Consider the following 17324-nt stretch of genomic DNA (forward strand, 5'->3'; position numbering starts at 1 on the left):
CAGGTTGCCCAGGGATATGGTTGTGACCCCATCCCTAGAGACATTCTGCATCAGACTTGATGTGGCCCTGGAGAGCCTGATCTAGTTGGAGGTGTCCCTGCTGATGGCAGGGGGATTGGACAAGATGGCCTTTGAGTGTCCCTTTCAACCCAATGCATTTTTTGAAACTGAATCTGTGAACCACAGCACCCTTTTATTTGCTCTTTATTACTTATTCATGTTCTCTTTTGTGTGTGTGTGTGTGTGTGTGTGCTTGGAAATCTTGTCTGGGCAGGCCTGGAGTTGCTTCTGTTTTGGAGATTTGTGAACATAAGGTAACCTGTCCATGGTGAAAGGTGTGATGCTGCTGTACTGTAGCACTGAATGCTTCATGAAGCAATGCCCTAGGTCCAAGAGAGACATGCTCATGGCTTCTACACAGCTGGAGGTAGACAGAAAACATCAGACTCAGTGCTTTTCACATGTTTTAATTTCTTCTTACACAGTGCACATTCCTAATGCATACATGGGTGCTGCCTAACTATATGGAGAACTTCAGGTCCCTGTGCTACAGGCATGGTCACTGCATGTACACCAGGTGTTTCCTGCACTCTATAGGATTTGTGTGGACCATGTAGCACAGCATTTGCATTGTGTTCCAGCCTCCTACTTGCTTATTCTTTCACAGAACCAATGCAATTAATGGCAACTCAATTCCTGAGGGCAAGAATTCAGGGCAGGAAGAGCAGCCTCACACAGACAACTTGTCCACCTCCCCTCCACAGTGATTTTCAGGATTCTCCCTCTCATGCTGTTGACCAGTGTCTTGAATCACTAACAGAAAACTATGGGTTTGGAAAAGCCTTGCCTGAAGCATAAGTCTGTTCAGTGTATCTTGTTCTGTCTAGCTTGCCCTTTCTTTCAGTGGTCTGAGGACACAAAAGACAAAAGAGGACACAAAAGACAAAAGAGGACACCAACTCAAGAGACAAAATAGTCTCCAGGAGTTTTCTGCTGCAGGTTAAAGTGTGTGCAGCAATGTTTGTGATCCCCCACAATGCAGCTCTGAGCTCTGCAGACCTGGGGTTCCCTGAAGAAGCTGATGGAAGTTGCTTTGCAGAGCATGGAAACAGACAAGTGGTCTCTAGTCTGGAAAAGCCTTTTTCCAATATGCAGCTGACAAAAATGTGGGTTTTGGGAAGAGGGTCCCTAACACAAAAGAGAAAAAAGCCCCAAACCTAAAAATTACTTCAGCTATTTGGGTCCTGTTATTTTCTAAAAAATTCAAAGAACTACTCCAATAATGGTCAATTATGGCTTTCATATTTGTGCAAACTCAAGAGGCTCACAAGGAAGCAGGAGATCATGCTGGGGAAGCTATCTGAGACAGGTGTCTAAGTATGAAGGATTCTACCTCCCCTCAAACTGAGCAAAATTGAAGCACCACAGTGAAAATAAAGGACTCAAACCTAGCAATGCTGCAAGAGGCTTTTCCAGTTGCAAATGGAATGACAGGAACTAGTTAAAAGAAACTGGTTAAAAGTACAAAGGAAAGTATTTACCATCATGAGTGAAGGTTAGCAAAGTGAAAAGTGTTTCCTCATTAGCATAGGAACAGTCAAAATAGACCTCCAAATTCCCAAAGAACAATTTTGAGTAACACAATTGACATTTCACAATATGATTTAAAGCTATCAGACATGCTGTATGGCTAGAAAGTGAAATCAATCTCCAGAAGATAAATTCCTGTAGTAGATAGCTTCTCTCTTACAGTTTCTTAGAAAAGATGTGTGATGAAGAAGCAGGAGGACTTGGTTCAGTGAAGCACACACAATACTTCAGGATATTTCCACAGCAGATGATCCAAATAAGAAAGCAAAGAGAATGAAAGAATCAGAGAACAATGATATGATTTAATTTTTTGGAAGAAAAGAGCTCAGGTTGGTCTGGACAGAAATAGTCTGCATTGTCTTTCAGAGGTTTTTGTGGGGGAAAAAGTGCACTGAGGCAGGAAAAAAAAATCAATAACTAATGAAAACTCATCTTTGGAAAAGATGTGCTGTGCACTGATGCTAAGCCTGCAGGACCCATTGGGGTGATGCAATATAAAAAATGAACACAGCACACTTTACTGGCTCAAATTAGTGCACAAGGACAAGTGATCATTAAGGATTACTGTCGTGAATCTACTGGCCAAACTAAAGGGGCTCAAACATAATTCCCCACCTCCTGCCTTCCCATTGCCCTTCTAAGGAGACATGGGACACAGGTATCAAATCCTCCTTCACCACCAGCCCCAGCCTTGTACTCCAGTGACAGAAAGCAGAAGAGAGCTGCTTTCCTCTCCCCATGTCTTTTCTCCTCCTTGCTGCAGTCACAAATCCACTTCAATTACCCTGCTTAGCTTGGAGGAAGGTCCTGTTACGTATGTGAGTCTTGTGGGGGAAGATGGCTCAGGCTGAGGCTCAGACTCCATGCTCACATCAGAGCTCAGCTGCACCTTGGCTGCTGTCTCTGTGCAGGACCAGGAGTCTGCTGGCCACTGGTAAGCAGACTGTTTAGCCAAGGAGCAGATGCACCCTAATATCGATTCCATCTCCCACTCTCAAGTACTTCCACTTTAGTACTTTTTACTTTTTTAGAGGCATTCCAAAGCTTTCTTCACCTTTTTGTAAAGACAGGCATGCTGCATTTTACTTTAGCATTCAGTTTATTATATCTGTGAACTTCCCTTTCAAACCAACAGCTATAACCATTTTGTTAATTATTCCCATTCTCTATCACCGGACAACAATCAGAGCCTTAAACCTTCTGCCTGCCAGAGTTCTTTCTTAGCTTTTTTCTTTTTTTGTGTTCAAATTTGAAAATAGGACTGCCTTTAAAACAAATCATAAATGACAGATTTAGCATAGACTGAGATGTGGTGCTAAGGGACATGGTTTAGCACCAGGCGTAGTAGATAATGGTTGGACTTATGATTCACACAGTCACAGATTGCATCAGGTTGGATGGGACTGTCAAAAGTCATCTTGTCCTGCCTCTCTGCAGTCAGCAGGGAGACCTCCAACTACATCAGGCTGCCCAGGGCCACATCAAGCCTGATCTTGAATGTTTCCAAGGATGGGGCGTCAACTTCCCCTGTTCCAGTACTTTTATCACTCTCATTGTGAAGCACTTCCTCCCTAAGTCTAACCTATCTTGAAGGTCTTTTCCAACCAAAACGATTCCACAGTTCTGTGATTTAGACCCAGTAATTGCCGAGTTTGCAGTCAGCATTCATGTTCCTAACAAGGCACACTTGTGTTTCTTTGGAGAGTGAGGTTGTTCATAAGCAGCCAGCTCAGAATGCGCTGCTTATGTGATTGATGGAACTGCGAGAAAGGAGATTACAGATCTGTCCTCCTACAGCATCCGAGACTCCTGCAAAGAGCTTACATATTTGGATTAATATGTTGTGTCGCGCCTTCACACCTATCAAAATCAGAGACCACCTCACGCACACCCTGCCCCGCACCCCTCCTAGACCCCTCCCGCCGCTCTCTCCCCCGGAAGTGACGCAGCTTGCCGTCAGAGCAGCCGGAAGTGCCGTGGCCAGCAGTAAACAACTCGCGGAGAGTGCGCGGTCGCCGCGCTTCCATCTTTGAGGAATCGAAGCCCAAGCCCGAGCCGCCGTTGACCATGGGCGGCGTCCTGGGCCTCTGCTCCTTGGCGAGCTGGGTAAGCTGGGGGCGGGCGCCGCGGTGGTTCTCTGTTCCTCCTCGCCTAGCGCAGGCCGGCAGTCGGTGGTGGTCCAACTCCCCCCCTCCCCCCCCACCTCCCCGCCTCGGGCGTCGCCCGTCGCCACTCCGGGCCTTTGTCTCCCAAGGGCGGGGGTGTCTGTGGCGCTGCCTTTCTGCCTTCTCAATTGCGGGAAGGCTGCGGGTCCCCTCCCCGCTTTCATCTAGGCTTTCTCCGCTCCGGGAGGCCGCCGCCCCCGCTCCTTGGCAGGGCTTTCTTCCCGCCGGGCCCCCGCCGCGCCGGTTCTCCCCGATTCGGACTTTGGGGATCTCCAGGAATCCTCTAAAGCCGTTTCGCTGGGATGATGGACAGCTTCGTACTCATTCGGAGAGGCAGGCCTGTTACACTGCTGATCGTTGCTTAATGGGCATTACTGTGTGGGAAGTGTTGCTGTGTCCGCTGAAATTTCTCCTCCCCAAAGCTATTTAAATCAAATTGAATTGTTTAAAGTCCTTTTAACGTTTCTTTCGGGGAAAAAAAAAAAAAAAAACAAGTCACGTGTTTCCCGGATTTTGATGGATGCGTTTAATTACTTATGGCTTTGTCCTGAGCAGCTCCACCCTTTGTAATATCTTTGTCTTACGGAGCCATCATTTTCTTACTGCACGGTATTCTGTGGTGGTGTGTTATTACCGTGGTGAGAATTGTCAGGTGATTTTTTTCTTAATGGGAAACTGCGTTTTGAAATGTTTTTTAAACCTTTGGCAATATGAAGAAAAGCAGCGAAGTTGTAGAGATCCTTCACGGCTAGTCCTCTTAGCTGAGGCATTGCTGTTGTATCCTGAAGTGATTATCTTTCCAAGTCTGGTCACTATGCAAATAGACACAATCACAAGGACTGTGAATCTCTAAGCATTTGCCTTAAAAATGGCAGTGGGATTGCAAAAACTTAAATTTTCCATTCCAAAAGTAGTGTACCATACTTGGAAAATTATGTATATTTAAGGACTTTATATACTCAATTTAGCGTATATATATAAAACCTCATATTGATTCAAACTCCCGGTTTTTTGTGCTATCAAAATACATAGTGCAGAGCAATACTTAAGTAGGAGCTAAGCATCATCTCTCCATACAGATTCTATAAAATGATGCTAGAATTGGTAAATTTGTATGAGCTAAGCTTCCAGGCTGATACACCTGCAAATAAGTGATTAAAACGCCAGTGCTATGCTGTTAATGAAGTATCTCAAGTGTTTGTTTTGCTTTAATTAACATTTTAAACACTACTTAATGGATAAGCCAGTTAGGCTTTAATTACTAGCAGAATCTAGTTGACATTTTTAATGATTGTTGAATGCCAAGGAGCAGTGTACCTAGGTTTTATTTCAAATACTTGAGTTTGTATATACTGCATTTTTAAGCCTTTCTGATAACTGGTGTTTTGTAGTGCACAAAGAATCCCTGTTGGGTTTGAGTCTTTGTTTCTACCCAGAAAAAGTCAGTGAATGGTCCTTTATATAAACTGATTAACCTGAGCATGCAATCTTGCTGAAGTGAGGTTTAGTGTGATAACCTAACTCCCATCCCTTCCTCTAAGATGCTCAAACAAAGCAGAGGGGTTTGTATGTTCATTTTTTGTTTGCTTGGTTTTTTGCCCGATGGCTTTCAAGTGTTGATTTTCTTTCCACATTTAAAACCACAGCACTTAAAAGCCTCCATGTTAGTTGTTACAGCAGAAATCCGTGCTGGTGTCTGAGGATATGTCAGCATAAACACCATTTGGGCTCTGAAAGAAGCAAGCTGTGGGGGTGAGGTAGCAGGGGAACCAGATATGGTGGAATTTTTGCTAGTGCAGGCAGTGCCAGAGCCAGGGAAACTGCTCTTCGTTTGGGGAGACACTGCTCCTGGTGTTGCTTCAGCAGCGTAGCTACTCTTGTGCCCTGCAGACCTCTGCACCTTGCCTCCTACCTGTATTTCTTCTGTTTTTTTTTTTTTTTCTGTGGTGTTACTGCTGCTGCAACTCAGCCCTGCTGTGTGCTGATCAAGCAGTGTTTCAGTTTAGCGTTTTTAAGAGCAAAAATGATGGAGAGTGAGATGGAGGGGAAGGCTTTAGGAGCACTCAGAAGTCGTCTCAAAAGCCTTCTGATCCTGCTGACCTAGGTTGAACAGGCAATGCCATTTTCACTCTGCTGGGCCTTGCCTCTATTGCATTGTTCCCTGAAGTAGCTCAGCTGCTGTTTTGCTCACTTCAGTACTCTCTAGCAAGGCAAAGGCTATGATTGAATGAATTCCTTTAAACATATGAGCAGGGGTGATGTAGCTAAAACCTGACTAGGCCCAGCAGGGTTGGGGGGAGTTATGACTATGACTATATAGTTATTTGGTCATTTCCCCAGTAACAAGATTGTGTTGACCAATAAACCTGGTTCTGTGTGCATCGGGGCAGTAACACTTGACTTTCAGTGGACTTGTGGGACTTTCTCCTCTCTTCTGCATTATCTGTCTTCTTAGGTGTTCCCCCTGTGATTTCCTCTGCCCTAGAGAGCAAAATGACTGATTTAGAAGGCCTGAATTATCTTGTCTGCCTAGCTGTCTGTTCTCAGAGTAGGAGTGTGGACCATCTTTTCTTATTTTGCCTCAGGGAACAGCACTGAGCTGCTTATTTTTCTCAAGAACATACAGGGATGTGAGTCAGGTGCTAAGTCCAGAAGTAATGGATGGAAGTAGGTTTGTGCGGTGGTGACTTAGTGACTTGTCCAAGCTTCCTTAAGAAAGCAAACTTGAAACTAACTGCAGAGTAACTCTGCATCTGTGCCTGAGCTGGGCTTTCCCTGGGGAGCTGACATTAAGCTTTGATCTTGCTGTTTGTAGTGTAGTATATTTTGGTAGGAGGTGTGCTCTGAATTTAGAAAGAAAAAGTGCCACAGACCATCCTTGTCTCCTTTGCTGATGAGCTCAATTCCGTGTGCCAAATATTCATTGCTCTCTGTTTTTGAAATTTGTTACTTGTTAGAAGTGGTTTTGCCAATAGTAAAATAATCTTCGTTTATTGGAATGGTATGTATTTTATTTTGTCTTGCTAAAAGAAAGATGGACTTGGACTGTAATGTGATTCCTTGTAGAAGTGTCCAACTTGTATGAATAATACATGAATAGGTTTGCTTGTTCAGAGATGTACATGAGCACAGCTCGTAAAGATGAGCAGTTTGGAGGTAAAGTGTTTTCAGAGTCATAGAACAGCCTCCTAGGATCATCTGTTCCAACCTTTAGTTGGGAAGGGAGCTTAGGTGAGATGTTGAGGCACCCTGTCCAGTCCTGTCTTGAAAACCTCTGGTGATGGGGGGACACTGCCGTGTCCTTTGGGAGGTTGTTGCAGTGACTGTAGTTGCTGTAAACATTTCTTTTTCCTTATATTGGGATGAAACCTTTCCTGGAATCAATATCTCTTTGTGCTATAGTGATGCTGAGTGCAGGAGTAGGTAAAAAAGGGCAATACAAAATTACATACTGAAATAGTTAGAATCTACCTAGTTTCACTTTTTTGCCAATTTAGAAGTGATTCTGTAGCATAGTGAATGGAAAATTCCTGGCTCCTCCATCCTGGGAAAGAAACACAAGTACAATAAGAATTCAAGGAAATTGTTTAAAACACCAAGTTTGTGGGTTGAATATGTGGGTCTGGTTGAACCTGTAAGAAAAGATAATCTGAGCCTTTTCCTGAGGGCTTCTCGGGAGGCTGGGAGAGTGCTGTGGCATTCTGTCTGCACTTTCCTGTGAGCCCCGGGGTTTGCCCACTAGCAGCAGACTGATGGCTTTTTTTGTTTGTCATATGACTGAACTTTGAAGAGCTCTTTCTGACGCATGCCAGGCATGCTGGATGATTGACATGCACTAGTCATGTGGCTGTGGAACTAGTCATCATCTTGAGTGACTGGGTGTCTGTGATGTGGTGGTGAACACCTCACTGGCAGAGGTGTCCCTGCGTGTGTGCTGGGGGAGAGGATGGATTCTACAGCCTGACAAGGGTTTGGCAGAGCTGGTGTGATTTGTTGTGGCCCAGGCAGGGGTCACTTGTCACTCACTTCACCTTAGCTCCAAGACTTGATACCTGCTTGCTGGGATTTCCCATGTCTTCAAGGCAAAATAATTTATTTGTAAATTAGAAACCAAAAAACCCAAAACATCTTTACTATACCTTTGCTCTTTTGGCTCATGTTTACTTGTGGAACTTTGCAGTTATTTCACTTCCCAAATTAGCACTCAGCAAGTGGCAAAAAATTGCAAAGGGATGAAATACATTCCCCACCCCCCCAAAGAAACAGCACTATCTGCTCCCTTTCCTTCTTCCCAGAATTTTCTGTTTAAGGATTAAATTCAGGTATATTTTGTCCTATTTTTTTTCCCAAGTGTTTGACCAGCACCCCTATCTACTCTCAATATTTAGTAGTGATGATGATAAAGTGTGTGCTGGGTGTTTGCTTTGCTGTCAGGGTTTGTAACTTGTACACTGCATGACTTAATTTTCCAGCTCACGGGATTCTGTGATATATGGATAGCTGCTAAATTTCAATCCGAGTTTTAGGCTGTTGTAGCTACTGTTTGTGCTCCAGTAATGCTTATGGCCTCATGAAGACTGTAGCCCAGCTCTGCCAGTGGGAAGTGCACCTCCATGGCAGCTGTGCTGGAATTATTTTTCTGCCCTGTGCTTGTTTAATCTCTGCAGCTGTGGAAGGGAGGATGTACTTATTGACTATAAGCAATCCTTGCATCTCGTTTAGCTGAAATGCAATAAAATTCAAGAGAACAAGTGAGCCCAAATCCAGTCTTTATTTCCTCGGGATGAACAAATGGTTCCTTTTGACACTAATTTCACTGTGCAGTGGTGCATTGGGAAGTGCTGCCAAGGTTGTTAGGGGCTCTGTAAGGTGTAGCAGCAACTTAGCTTGCATTAGTGATGAGGTGCATGGGATGAGTCACATCCATTGTAATGTCTGATGATGAACACAGCCTGATTAAATATTGAAATCTAGCAGTGCAAGGCTCTTTAAAGATGTTGTTTGTGTCTCTGTCAGATCCCGTGCTTATGTGGAAGTGCCCCATGCCTGCTCTGCCGGTGCTGCCCCAGTGGAAACAACTCCACCATAACTCGCCTGGTTTATGCCTTCTTCCTACTCGTCGGCGTCAGCGTTGCCTGTGTGATGTTAATACCAGGCATGGAAGAGCAGCTGAAGAAGGTCAGGTTACTTCTCTGCTAACATGTTTGGTAGACCAAATGTCACAGATGATTGTAAATGACATCCTTGAAGCGTGTGTTTTACTTTAAAGTACATAATTGTGCTGCCACCTCTGCTTCAGTCACCATTAATGTGATTGTAGATCAAATAAAGAACTCATGGGACAGTCACTGCGTAGGTTAATAGATTCAGAGAATGGTTTGGGTTGGAAGGGACTTTAAAGGTCATCTGATTCCAACCCCCATGCCATAGGCGGGGACACCTTCCATTAGACCAGATTTCCTGAGGCCTCACCAACTCGGCCTTGGACATGTTCAGGGAAGGGTCATCCATGACCTCCCTGGGCAACCTGTTCCAGTGTCTTACTGCCCTTACTGTAAAGAATGGATGATGGAAGATGAAAAGCACTGTTTAGAAAGAGAGCTTCATCTCTTCTTTAATAGCTCAGAGCAGAAGAAATAAAAGCAAACAAGAAAATGTAATTCCTGTATGTGGAGTTTCAAATTACATATCACTGAGATGCTTGTATTTGTGGTACTTGATTGATTTTGGCTGCTGTTAAAAAAAAATAACTGCGACTGAAGATGTCTTCTGGTTTCATTGTGCTCTACTAGTTCAAATTCTATTTTAAAGCCTGCAAATGCATAACAAAAATGCTTTTCACTGATGGTAGTAACATATTTTTTCATGTTTATTTCAGTGTGGTATAGTAACCAGATTAGAGCTTCGGTTGAGAGCCATGATAATTACCTAGGAAAGAAAATTACAGCCTTCTGGAGTGTGCTTTGACTTTCAAAAAGATATTGCTCCTGTTCTTGTAGTGACAGGAAAATATTCTCACTTGTAATTGATGGTGGTGTTGCTTTTTGGGAGGAGGCTGTTTCTGTTTTAAAAAGATGTGAGCAGGCTGCCTTCTCCTGGCTGTGTCACCAACCTGATAGTAACTTCCCACTTAAGGTTACCAAATCCCTGATCTATTTATCTCCTAATTCAGATCAACAAGTGAAAACTCTACTTCTTCGAGAAGTTCTGAGATTTCTAACAACAAAACCCAAAACAAATCCAAAAAACCCTACTGTTAATATACTTTATTTCTGGTTTTGCTTGGAATTTGCCTGTGTGGGATTTTTTTTTTTTTCCTTGAGTGTTTTGTCTCTTTTGGTTGGCTTGTAGCTAACAATACAGCTGTTCAGTAGCAGATCCAGCAATGTCACCATGTGTCACCATGTTAATGAATTGTGTATTAATAAATTGCTTATAACTCACATTTGTTTATTCATTGATTTACCCCTGTATTTACTCCCAGGAGGCCTTTTACAGATGACTAAAGTATCTTGTATTTGTCACAGATTCCTGGATTTTGTGACGGAGGGATGGGAACCACTATACCTGGTGTGCATGGCCATGTGAATTGTGACGTGCTGGTTGGTTACAAGGCTGTGTACCGTGTGTGCTTTGGCATGGCCATGTTCTTCCTTCTCTTCTCCCTGTTGATGATCAAGGTGAAGAGCAGCAATGACCCCAGGGCGGCGGTGCACAATGGGTAAGGTCCAGAACTGAGAACTGAGTTCTGCGTGCATGTGGGATACAGCTGCTGGGGAAATGGGGCCCATGGCTGAGCACCCTGGTTGCATTTACTGTTCCACAGAGAGTTTCATGGTAGCTAGAGGAGTGTTGTTGCCTTCAATTCCTATCTTAGGGCAGATTAATTTTTGTAAGAGGAAAAGACAGATGGCTGTCACTTTTCAGAGCCTGAACTGTGACTTTAAGTAACTTGTCCATCGGCTTCATAGAATCATAGAATCAAGAAGGCTGGAAGAGACCTCAAAGATCATCGAGTCCAACCTGTCACCCTAAACCTCATGCCTATCTAAACCATGGCACCAAGTGCCACGTCCAATCCCCTCCTGAACACTTCCAGGGATGGTGACTCCACCACCTCCCTGGGCAGCCCATTCCAATGGCCAACCACTCTCTCTGTGAAGAACTTTGTCCTCACCTCCAGCCTAAACCTCCCCTGGCGCAGCTTGAGACTGTGTCCTCTTGTTCTGGTGCTGGTTGCCTGGGAGAAGAGACCAACCCCCTCCTGGCTACAACCTCCCTTCAGGTAGTTGTAGACAGCAATGAGGTCTCCCCTGAGCCTCCTCTTCTCCAGGCTAAACAGTCCCAGCTCCCTCAGCCTCTCCTCATAGGACTTGTGCTCAAGGCCTCTCACCAGCCTCGTTGCCCTTCTCTGGACATGCTCCAGCAATTCAACATCTTTCCTAAACTGAGGGGCCCAGAACTGGACACAGGACTCAAGGTGTGGCCTAACCAGTGCTGTGTACAGGGGTACAATGACCTCCCTGCTCCTGCTGGCCAAACTATGCCTGATGCAGGCCAGGATGCCATTGGCTCTCTTGGCCCCCTGGGCACACTGCTGGCTCATGTTCAGGCGGCTGTCAACCAGCACACCCAGGTCCCTTTCCACCTGGCTGCTCTCCAGCCACTCTGACCCCAGCCTGTAGCACTGCATGGGGTTGTTGTGGCCAAAGTGGAGCACCCAGCACTTGGATTTGTTGAATGCCATCATGTTGGACTCTGCCCATCTGTCCAGCCTCAACACCTGCTCCCAGCTTGGTGTCATCTGCAAACTTACTGATGATGGACTCAATCCCCTCATCCAGATCATCAAGATGAGAGATTCTTCTTTTGTCCAAAGATAACAAAAGTCAGAGATGCATAATGGTACTAAGTTGCATTCCACTGAGATTTTTTTTCAACAAATAGAAAGATTTAAAAGCCTCATCTGTTCCCTTGGAATTATGTTCCTCTTGACTTTGATGTTGGTAAGGGTTTGCTCTTTTCTGAACAGTTTCAGCAGCATTTTCTATAGAACAAAAATCTTGGGCAGATAAGATTTTTATGCTACTTTAAAAGAATTAAGTTTCTGTGAGTTAGAGCAGACTTCATCAGTTGCCTGACTCTTTTTTTTTTTTTGTTTGTTTGTCTGTTTTTTCCCCTCTAGATTCTGGTTCTTTAAATTTGCAACAGCACTTGCAATTACTGTTGGAGCTTTCTTCATACCAGAGGGACCATTTACAACAGGTATGGGAATACTGTCTTCTGTTTTATCATGGTGCAGTCATGGCTGGCTTTAAAACAAAACTAAGTGCTTGCTGATACCTTAGTTTTAATTGTAGCTGTGTAACTGTAGCACTTCTCAGTGTTTAGGGACATTAAGACAGTGGTAAATGATCTATGATTCTGAACTGGGTTTGTTTTATTTCTCTTGTAGTGTGGTTTTATGTAGGTATGGCTGGAGCATTCTGCTTTATTCTTATTCAGTTGGTCTTGCTTATTGACTTTGCCCACTCCTGGAACGAATCTTGGGTTGAAAAAATGGAGGAAGGAAATTCGAGATGCTGGTATGCAGGTAAAGGACTACAATCAAGTTTTAAATGTCATTGTGCATGATACTTTAATAAGTTACTCACTGAGCAGTTGCATTCTGCCAGAGTGTAGGAGGACTGCCTTGTGCACAAGTATGTTCTCAGATGGTAGAGTTCAGCTCTGTTGACTTGCTGTCTTTTGAATGTCAAGTTAAATAAGAGGTGGCACAGGGAGAGGGGCAGCAGCCTCTGAGTAACAAGATCTAATCCCTGAGAGCAGAGCATCAGTTTATGATAGCACAGAAGTGTCAGTTTTAGCTTTTTGGTTTTTTCAGCCATGAGTTTTGTTACACTTTTGCACTGATCAAACTAACCTGTTGCTGGTTCATCTTAAGCATAAGTATATAAAATAACTGTGCAGGTTGGTCATTCCAAGGAATATGCTGAGTGGAAGGCCAAGGTATTGAATGAGACTGCAAGTTGTCTCCCTGGAGAAGCCATGTGTTACTTTTAATAATGTTTTGGTTGTGGTAATTCAGGGGTTTGAAAGACAACACAGGCTGTCTTTGTAATGGCCACTTCACTCTTTCATAGTTTTAATCAGATGGACTTTGGAAATAAGATTTTGTTTTTCCCTCTATTAAAAAAGTAGTTCTTCAGTTTCTTTGTTAAACTTTTAGCCAAAGATTATGTAGTACAACTGCTTTCCTTCATACTTCCTGTTCTTGGCTTCTGTTAAAGCACTGGAGAATCAAGAATGGCTTCAGGCTTCCCACCTAGTGTGTTCTTTCTCCTGAGAATGGAGAACTTAACTTCTGAGAGGAATTTCAGTGCTCAGAACTGCTGTCTAATCATGTTATCCCATGTATAAAATGTGATAAACATACACTATTTAAATGTTAATACTTCCCATTTTTAACCAGTGAACTGTTTTTGTGTCTTTTCACAGCTCTGCTGTCAGCTACAGCTGTCAATTACCTGCTGTCTCTAGTTGCTGTTGTTTTGTTCTATGTTTATTACACTAATCCAGAAGGTTGTTCTGAAAACAAGACATTCATCAGTGTCAACATGCTGCTGTGTATTGGAGCCTCTGTAATGTCCATTCTGCCCAAGATTCAGGTGGGAATTCTCTTACCTTTCAGGACTTTTTTTTGGTGTTACTTGTCCCAGAAACCTATAATGTAATTGTGCCTGAGACTTCTAATTGCCTAACCCTGCTGTTTCATGACTGCTTTGTCTAGGAATCTCAGCCAAGATCTGGCTTGCTGCAGTCTTCTGTGATCACCATTTACACCATGTATTTGACCTGGTCAGCTATGACCAATGAACCAGGTCAGTATTGGGCTTTTTTTGGGTAACAGTTCAGTAAATTGTCTTCACCTTCTTGTGAGGCAATATGAGACTGGGGAACTGTCCCCCACACAACTTAGAGGCACACAACTTTCCTATGTTGTCCGTAGGAAACTGATTTCTGAGATGCCTCTGTCAAACTTGTTTTCTAGTGGTAAAATTTCTAAAGCTTGCTATGCAGAGCACTTTTATTTTGATGAGATGGAACAGTAAGGCAGCTGATGCATGTCTTACATAAGTTTAAAATCCTTTTATGTGTTCAAAGAGATTTTTGTGCTACATACTGCCATTTGCCTGCTTTAGAGAGAGATCCAGTAGGCTAAAATTAGATTCAGAGCTATTTTTACTTCAAGACTGTCACGGTCACAAAGTTCCTTTCTGTCACCATGCTTTCAGTGTGGAAACAAAACATACTATTCAGTATTTGTTCTGTTCTTGTTTGATGATGTATCTGATGGTATTTCCCCCACAGACAGGCGCTGTAACCCAAGTTTGCTGAGCATCATTGGTTACAACAGCACCACCATCCCAACCCAAGGTCAGGTGGTGCAGTGGTGGGACGCTCAAGGAATTGTCGGACTGGTTTTGTTTTTGCTGTGTGTTCTCTACTCAAGGTGAGGTTCCTTTAAAAGCGTTCCTGTTGGCTTGCATTGCTCCTCATTGTCAGTTGGTAAGTGGTGTTTATTTGGGTAACTGTACCCTGTCCCCTCCTGTCACATGCAGCATCCGGACATCCAACAACAGCCAAGTGAACAAGCTGATGCTGACCAGCGATGAATCCACGCTGATTGAGGATGGAATGCCCCGGAGTGATGGCTCCCTTGATGATGATGATGTTCATCGAGCCATAGATAATGAGAGGGATGGAGTTACTTACAGCTACTCCTTCTTCCATTTCATGCTTTTCCTGGCATCTCTCTATATCATGATGACGCTCACCAACTGGTACAGGTATTTCTGTTTGGTAATACATCGTGCTAATGAACGTTCAAGATGCTGTCTTCTGCTGGAGGAGGAGGCAGAAGTTGTGTGCTGTGAGGAGTCTAGGCCCACTGAAGGAAAGTATTCCATTTGATCTCAGTTAAATGAGTTGTATTTGAAAATTGGGGTAGCTGACCTTGTTCATAAAGTGGCTATCATGTCTTCTAGGGTAATTCTCCTGATTCACTAGTCCTGCTGAAGTGAGCAGGATAGTCTTCAATTCTGTAATCACTAAAAATCAGTAAACACCAGGCCCATGTCTTATACAGAGAACTGGAAAAAGGAGAAACAGGACATGTTATATCAGCATGATCCTTCCCATGTACCCAGCACTGGTGACACCACCTGGAGTGCATTCTCCATTTCCTGCCCTTCCACAGGCTTGCTTAGAAGCTTTTTCTAAGAATTCTGCTTCTTGACAGCTTTTCTTACTAAGTATTTTTTGGTCTGCTGTTGCTTTGCACCTTCCTGTGACACCAACTTCTGGAACGGATTGGTGTGACAAAGGGTAGAGATTTCCTTTGAGGTGTGGAACTGAAGTGAAAATGATCGACTGTGAAAAGTGTGTTGAGGAGTGGCTTAGTGCACAAGTACGTCGTCTCAAAACAAAAATTTGCTAATCATTTTTTTTCTTTTCCCTCTTTCACAGTCCGGATTCTTCCTATGAGACAATGACCAGCAAGTGGCCATCTGTCTGGGTGAAGATCTCTTCCAGCTGGATTGGCATCGTGCTGTACGTCTGGACTCTGGTCGCTCCGCTGGTTCTCACAAACCGTGACTTTGACTAAGCTGTGCTGCTCTCTAAAGTCGTGCTGGCTTCCCTGTGCCCGTCAGACAAGCAGTGTTGCAGACAGTAGAGCAGTTGTAAATACCTGTGTGTGCTGTCCATGTAATGTGCCCTGCATGATGACCTTGAACCATGTCTTCTGTCATTTCACTAGATGACCTTCTAGCTGAGCTCAGTGACGATTGCTACAACGATGGTTTCATAGGATTACTCATAGATCGAATGCTTCAGCAGCATTAGATGTAAGATGAAGACCTTTTGAAAGTAGGTTTTGTTCCCCCTCAATTGCATTAGTGTTAGGGAAAATCATGCAAGTGTTAGATCAGGCTCTGCCAGGAAAGGAGGGGCTGCCTTTGATCATCCCTGTTGCCTTGATTGCAAAGTAAGTCTGGAGTAAGCATTGTCCCACTCAAAATCGTGCATGTTGGAGGTGACACTGTGTAGCACCTTGGCACTAACAGCCCCACCTTTCCTTGTGCTGAGGGTGTTGAATGGGGAAACCTGCCCCTGAAGCTGCAGAGGAGCTGATGTCCTGTGCTGCTGCTGGGTCCCACTGCAGACAGGGCAGACCCCCTGGGGAAAACAAGACTGGTATCAGATGCTCAGAAGCATGTTTTTAAGACACCCGTTTACAATGTGCATCTCTGTATTATTACTCTTAATTTTTAAAGTATTTTCAGTGGGGTAGCTGTGCTGTAATTTATTGCTGTTGCCTGTGCCACTTTCTCTCTTGGCTAAGCTACAATCCAGTTGGCAGGGAGCCGAGGGTGAGAGCTGTGCAAGCCCTTGAGAGGGATTTTTGGAGCGTTCTGGTTGAAAAAAAGTGGGGGAAAAGGAGCAGGAAAATTGCAGTAACAAAAGGAGGTGTGCTTTAACTGAGGCTTCAACACAAGCGTTTTGTAGTCTATTTGGGGCTCTACATTTTGAAATCTTGGATTCAGTATTTTGCTTCTTGTCCACTGCCAGTGATGGACTTGAGCCTGGGAAATCTCAACCTAGGTGTGAGACTATGACATTTGTCTGATGAAAATACTGTAGAATTCCTGTGCAGTGATGAAATTTTAAATGCTTTAGTGCCTGCTGCTTTGCAGTTGAAGTCTGTGAGCTGCATTATTGATCTGTTATTTGCTACAAAGTGAGACTAGAGCAGCCTGACTGGGACTGACCCTGGAGCCCTCAGCAGATGTCATGCTGATCTGTTACTGTGGTGTCTATGCTGTTAATTCCTGTTGCTAATTATTCTCCAAAGTTTTTTATTTTAATTCCGCACCTAAACACAGACATTTTACTACAGAAGCCTGACACACCAATCAAATGTGAGATGGTCATGTAATGATTAGTAAAGGCTTGTCATAATTTGGAATATGTTGTTACCTTATTAATAAATAAATTTGGATGAAGATGTCCAGTGACTTTTGATGTCTCTTTCTACCTCCAGCTAGGGATAGCACAGGGTTTTGTGTTCTCATCTGGTGCTCCTGGGATGTTTTATAGCACTTCTATGACAAGCAGCAGCTGATGGGGCTGCAGGGTACCCCCACGACGCAGTGTTCCTGGTGCTGTGGGGGATCCAAGGCCCAGTGTGATGTTTTGACAGTTCCTATCTCTGCACTTATCTCTGAAAACATGAAACATGCTCCACGGTGACTGCATCACCTGCTGCTGTCTTCTGTGGCACCTGGGTTTGGTAAGCCTGGGTAGAAGAGCTGAACATCAGCTGTAAGGCAGCAGAAGTTCCTGAGTTCAGATAATGAACAGGCAGCTGGCTGTGGATTCAGCTCCTTAGTCAGGTTAGTCCTTTAAAAAAATAAATTTTGAATGCAATTGTAGTTTTTCCTCTTGTATGTACAAAGTTACTACCAGCCACTCTCTCCCTTCCCTGAAACATCTTACAAGAGCTTT

General features: G+C 43.9%; 1 protein-coding gene across 3 annotated transcripts; it reads left to right on the top strand.

The window, feature by feature from the left end:
* Nucleotides 1-3584: 3584 nt before the first annotated feature.
* SERINC1 (serine incorporator 1) lies at nucleotides 3585-16817 on the top strand. Of its 3 annotated transcripts, XM_054393194.1 has the most exons (11): nucleotides 3585-3696; nucleotides 8772-8933; nucleotides 10283-10476; nucleotides 11941-12020; nucleotides 12211-12348; nucleotides 13254-13423; nucleotides 13546-13636; nucleotides 14127-14268; nucleotides 14378-14618; nucleotides 14943-14957; nucleotides 15304-16817. In XM_054393194.1, the coding sequence occupies exons 1-11, from the start codon at nucleotides 3658-3660 to the stop codon at nucleotides 15421-15423; spliced, it is 1392 nt and encodes a 463-aa protein (XP_054249169.1). In that variant the 5' UTR covers nucleotides 3585-3657; the 3' UTR covers nucleotides 15424-16817. The 3 variants fall into 3 exon arrangements, with proteins under 3 accessions (XP_054249169.1, XP_054249167.1, XP_054249166.1); XM_054393192.1 differs by lacking the exon at nucleotides 14943-14957 and having other exon boundaries at nucleotides 13546-13640; nucleotides 14131-14268; nucleotides 14378-14605; nucleotides 15285-16817; XM_054393191.1 differs by lacking the exon at nucleotides 14943-14957 and having other exon boundaries at nucleotides 14378-14605; nucleotides 15285-16817.
* Nucleotides 16818-17324: the final 507 nt, after the last annotated feature.

Source organism: Indicator indicator, chromosome 27 (genome assembly GCF_027791375.1).
Source record: "Indicator indicator isolate 239-I01 chromosome 27, UM_Iind_1.1, whole genome shotgun sequence".
Classification (NCBI taxonomy): Eukaryota; Metazoa; Chordata; class Aves; order Piciformes; family Indicatoridae; genus Indicator; species Indicator indicator.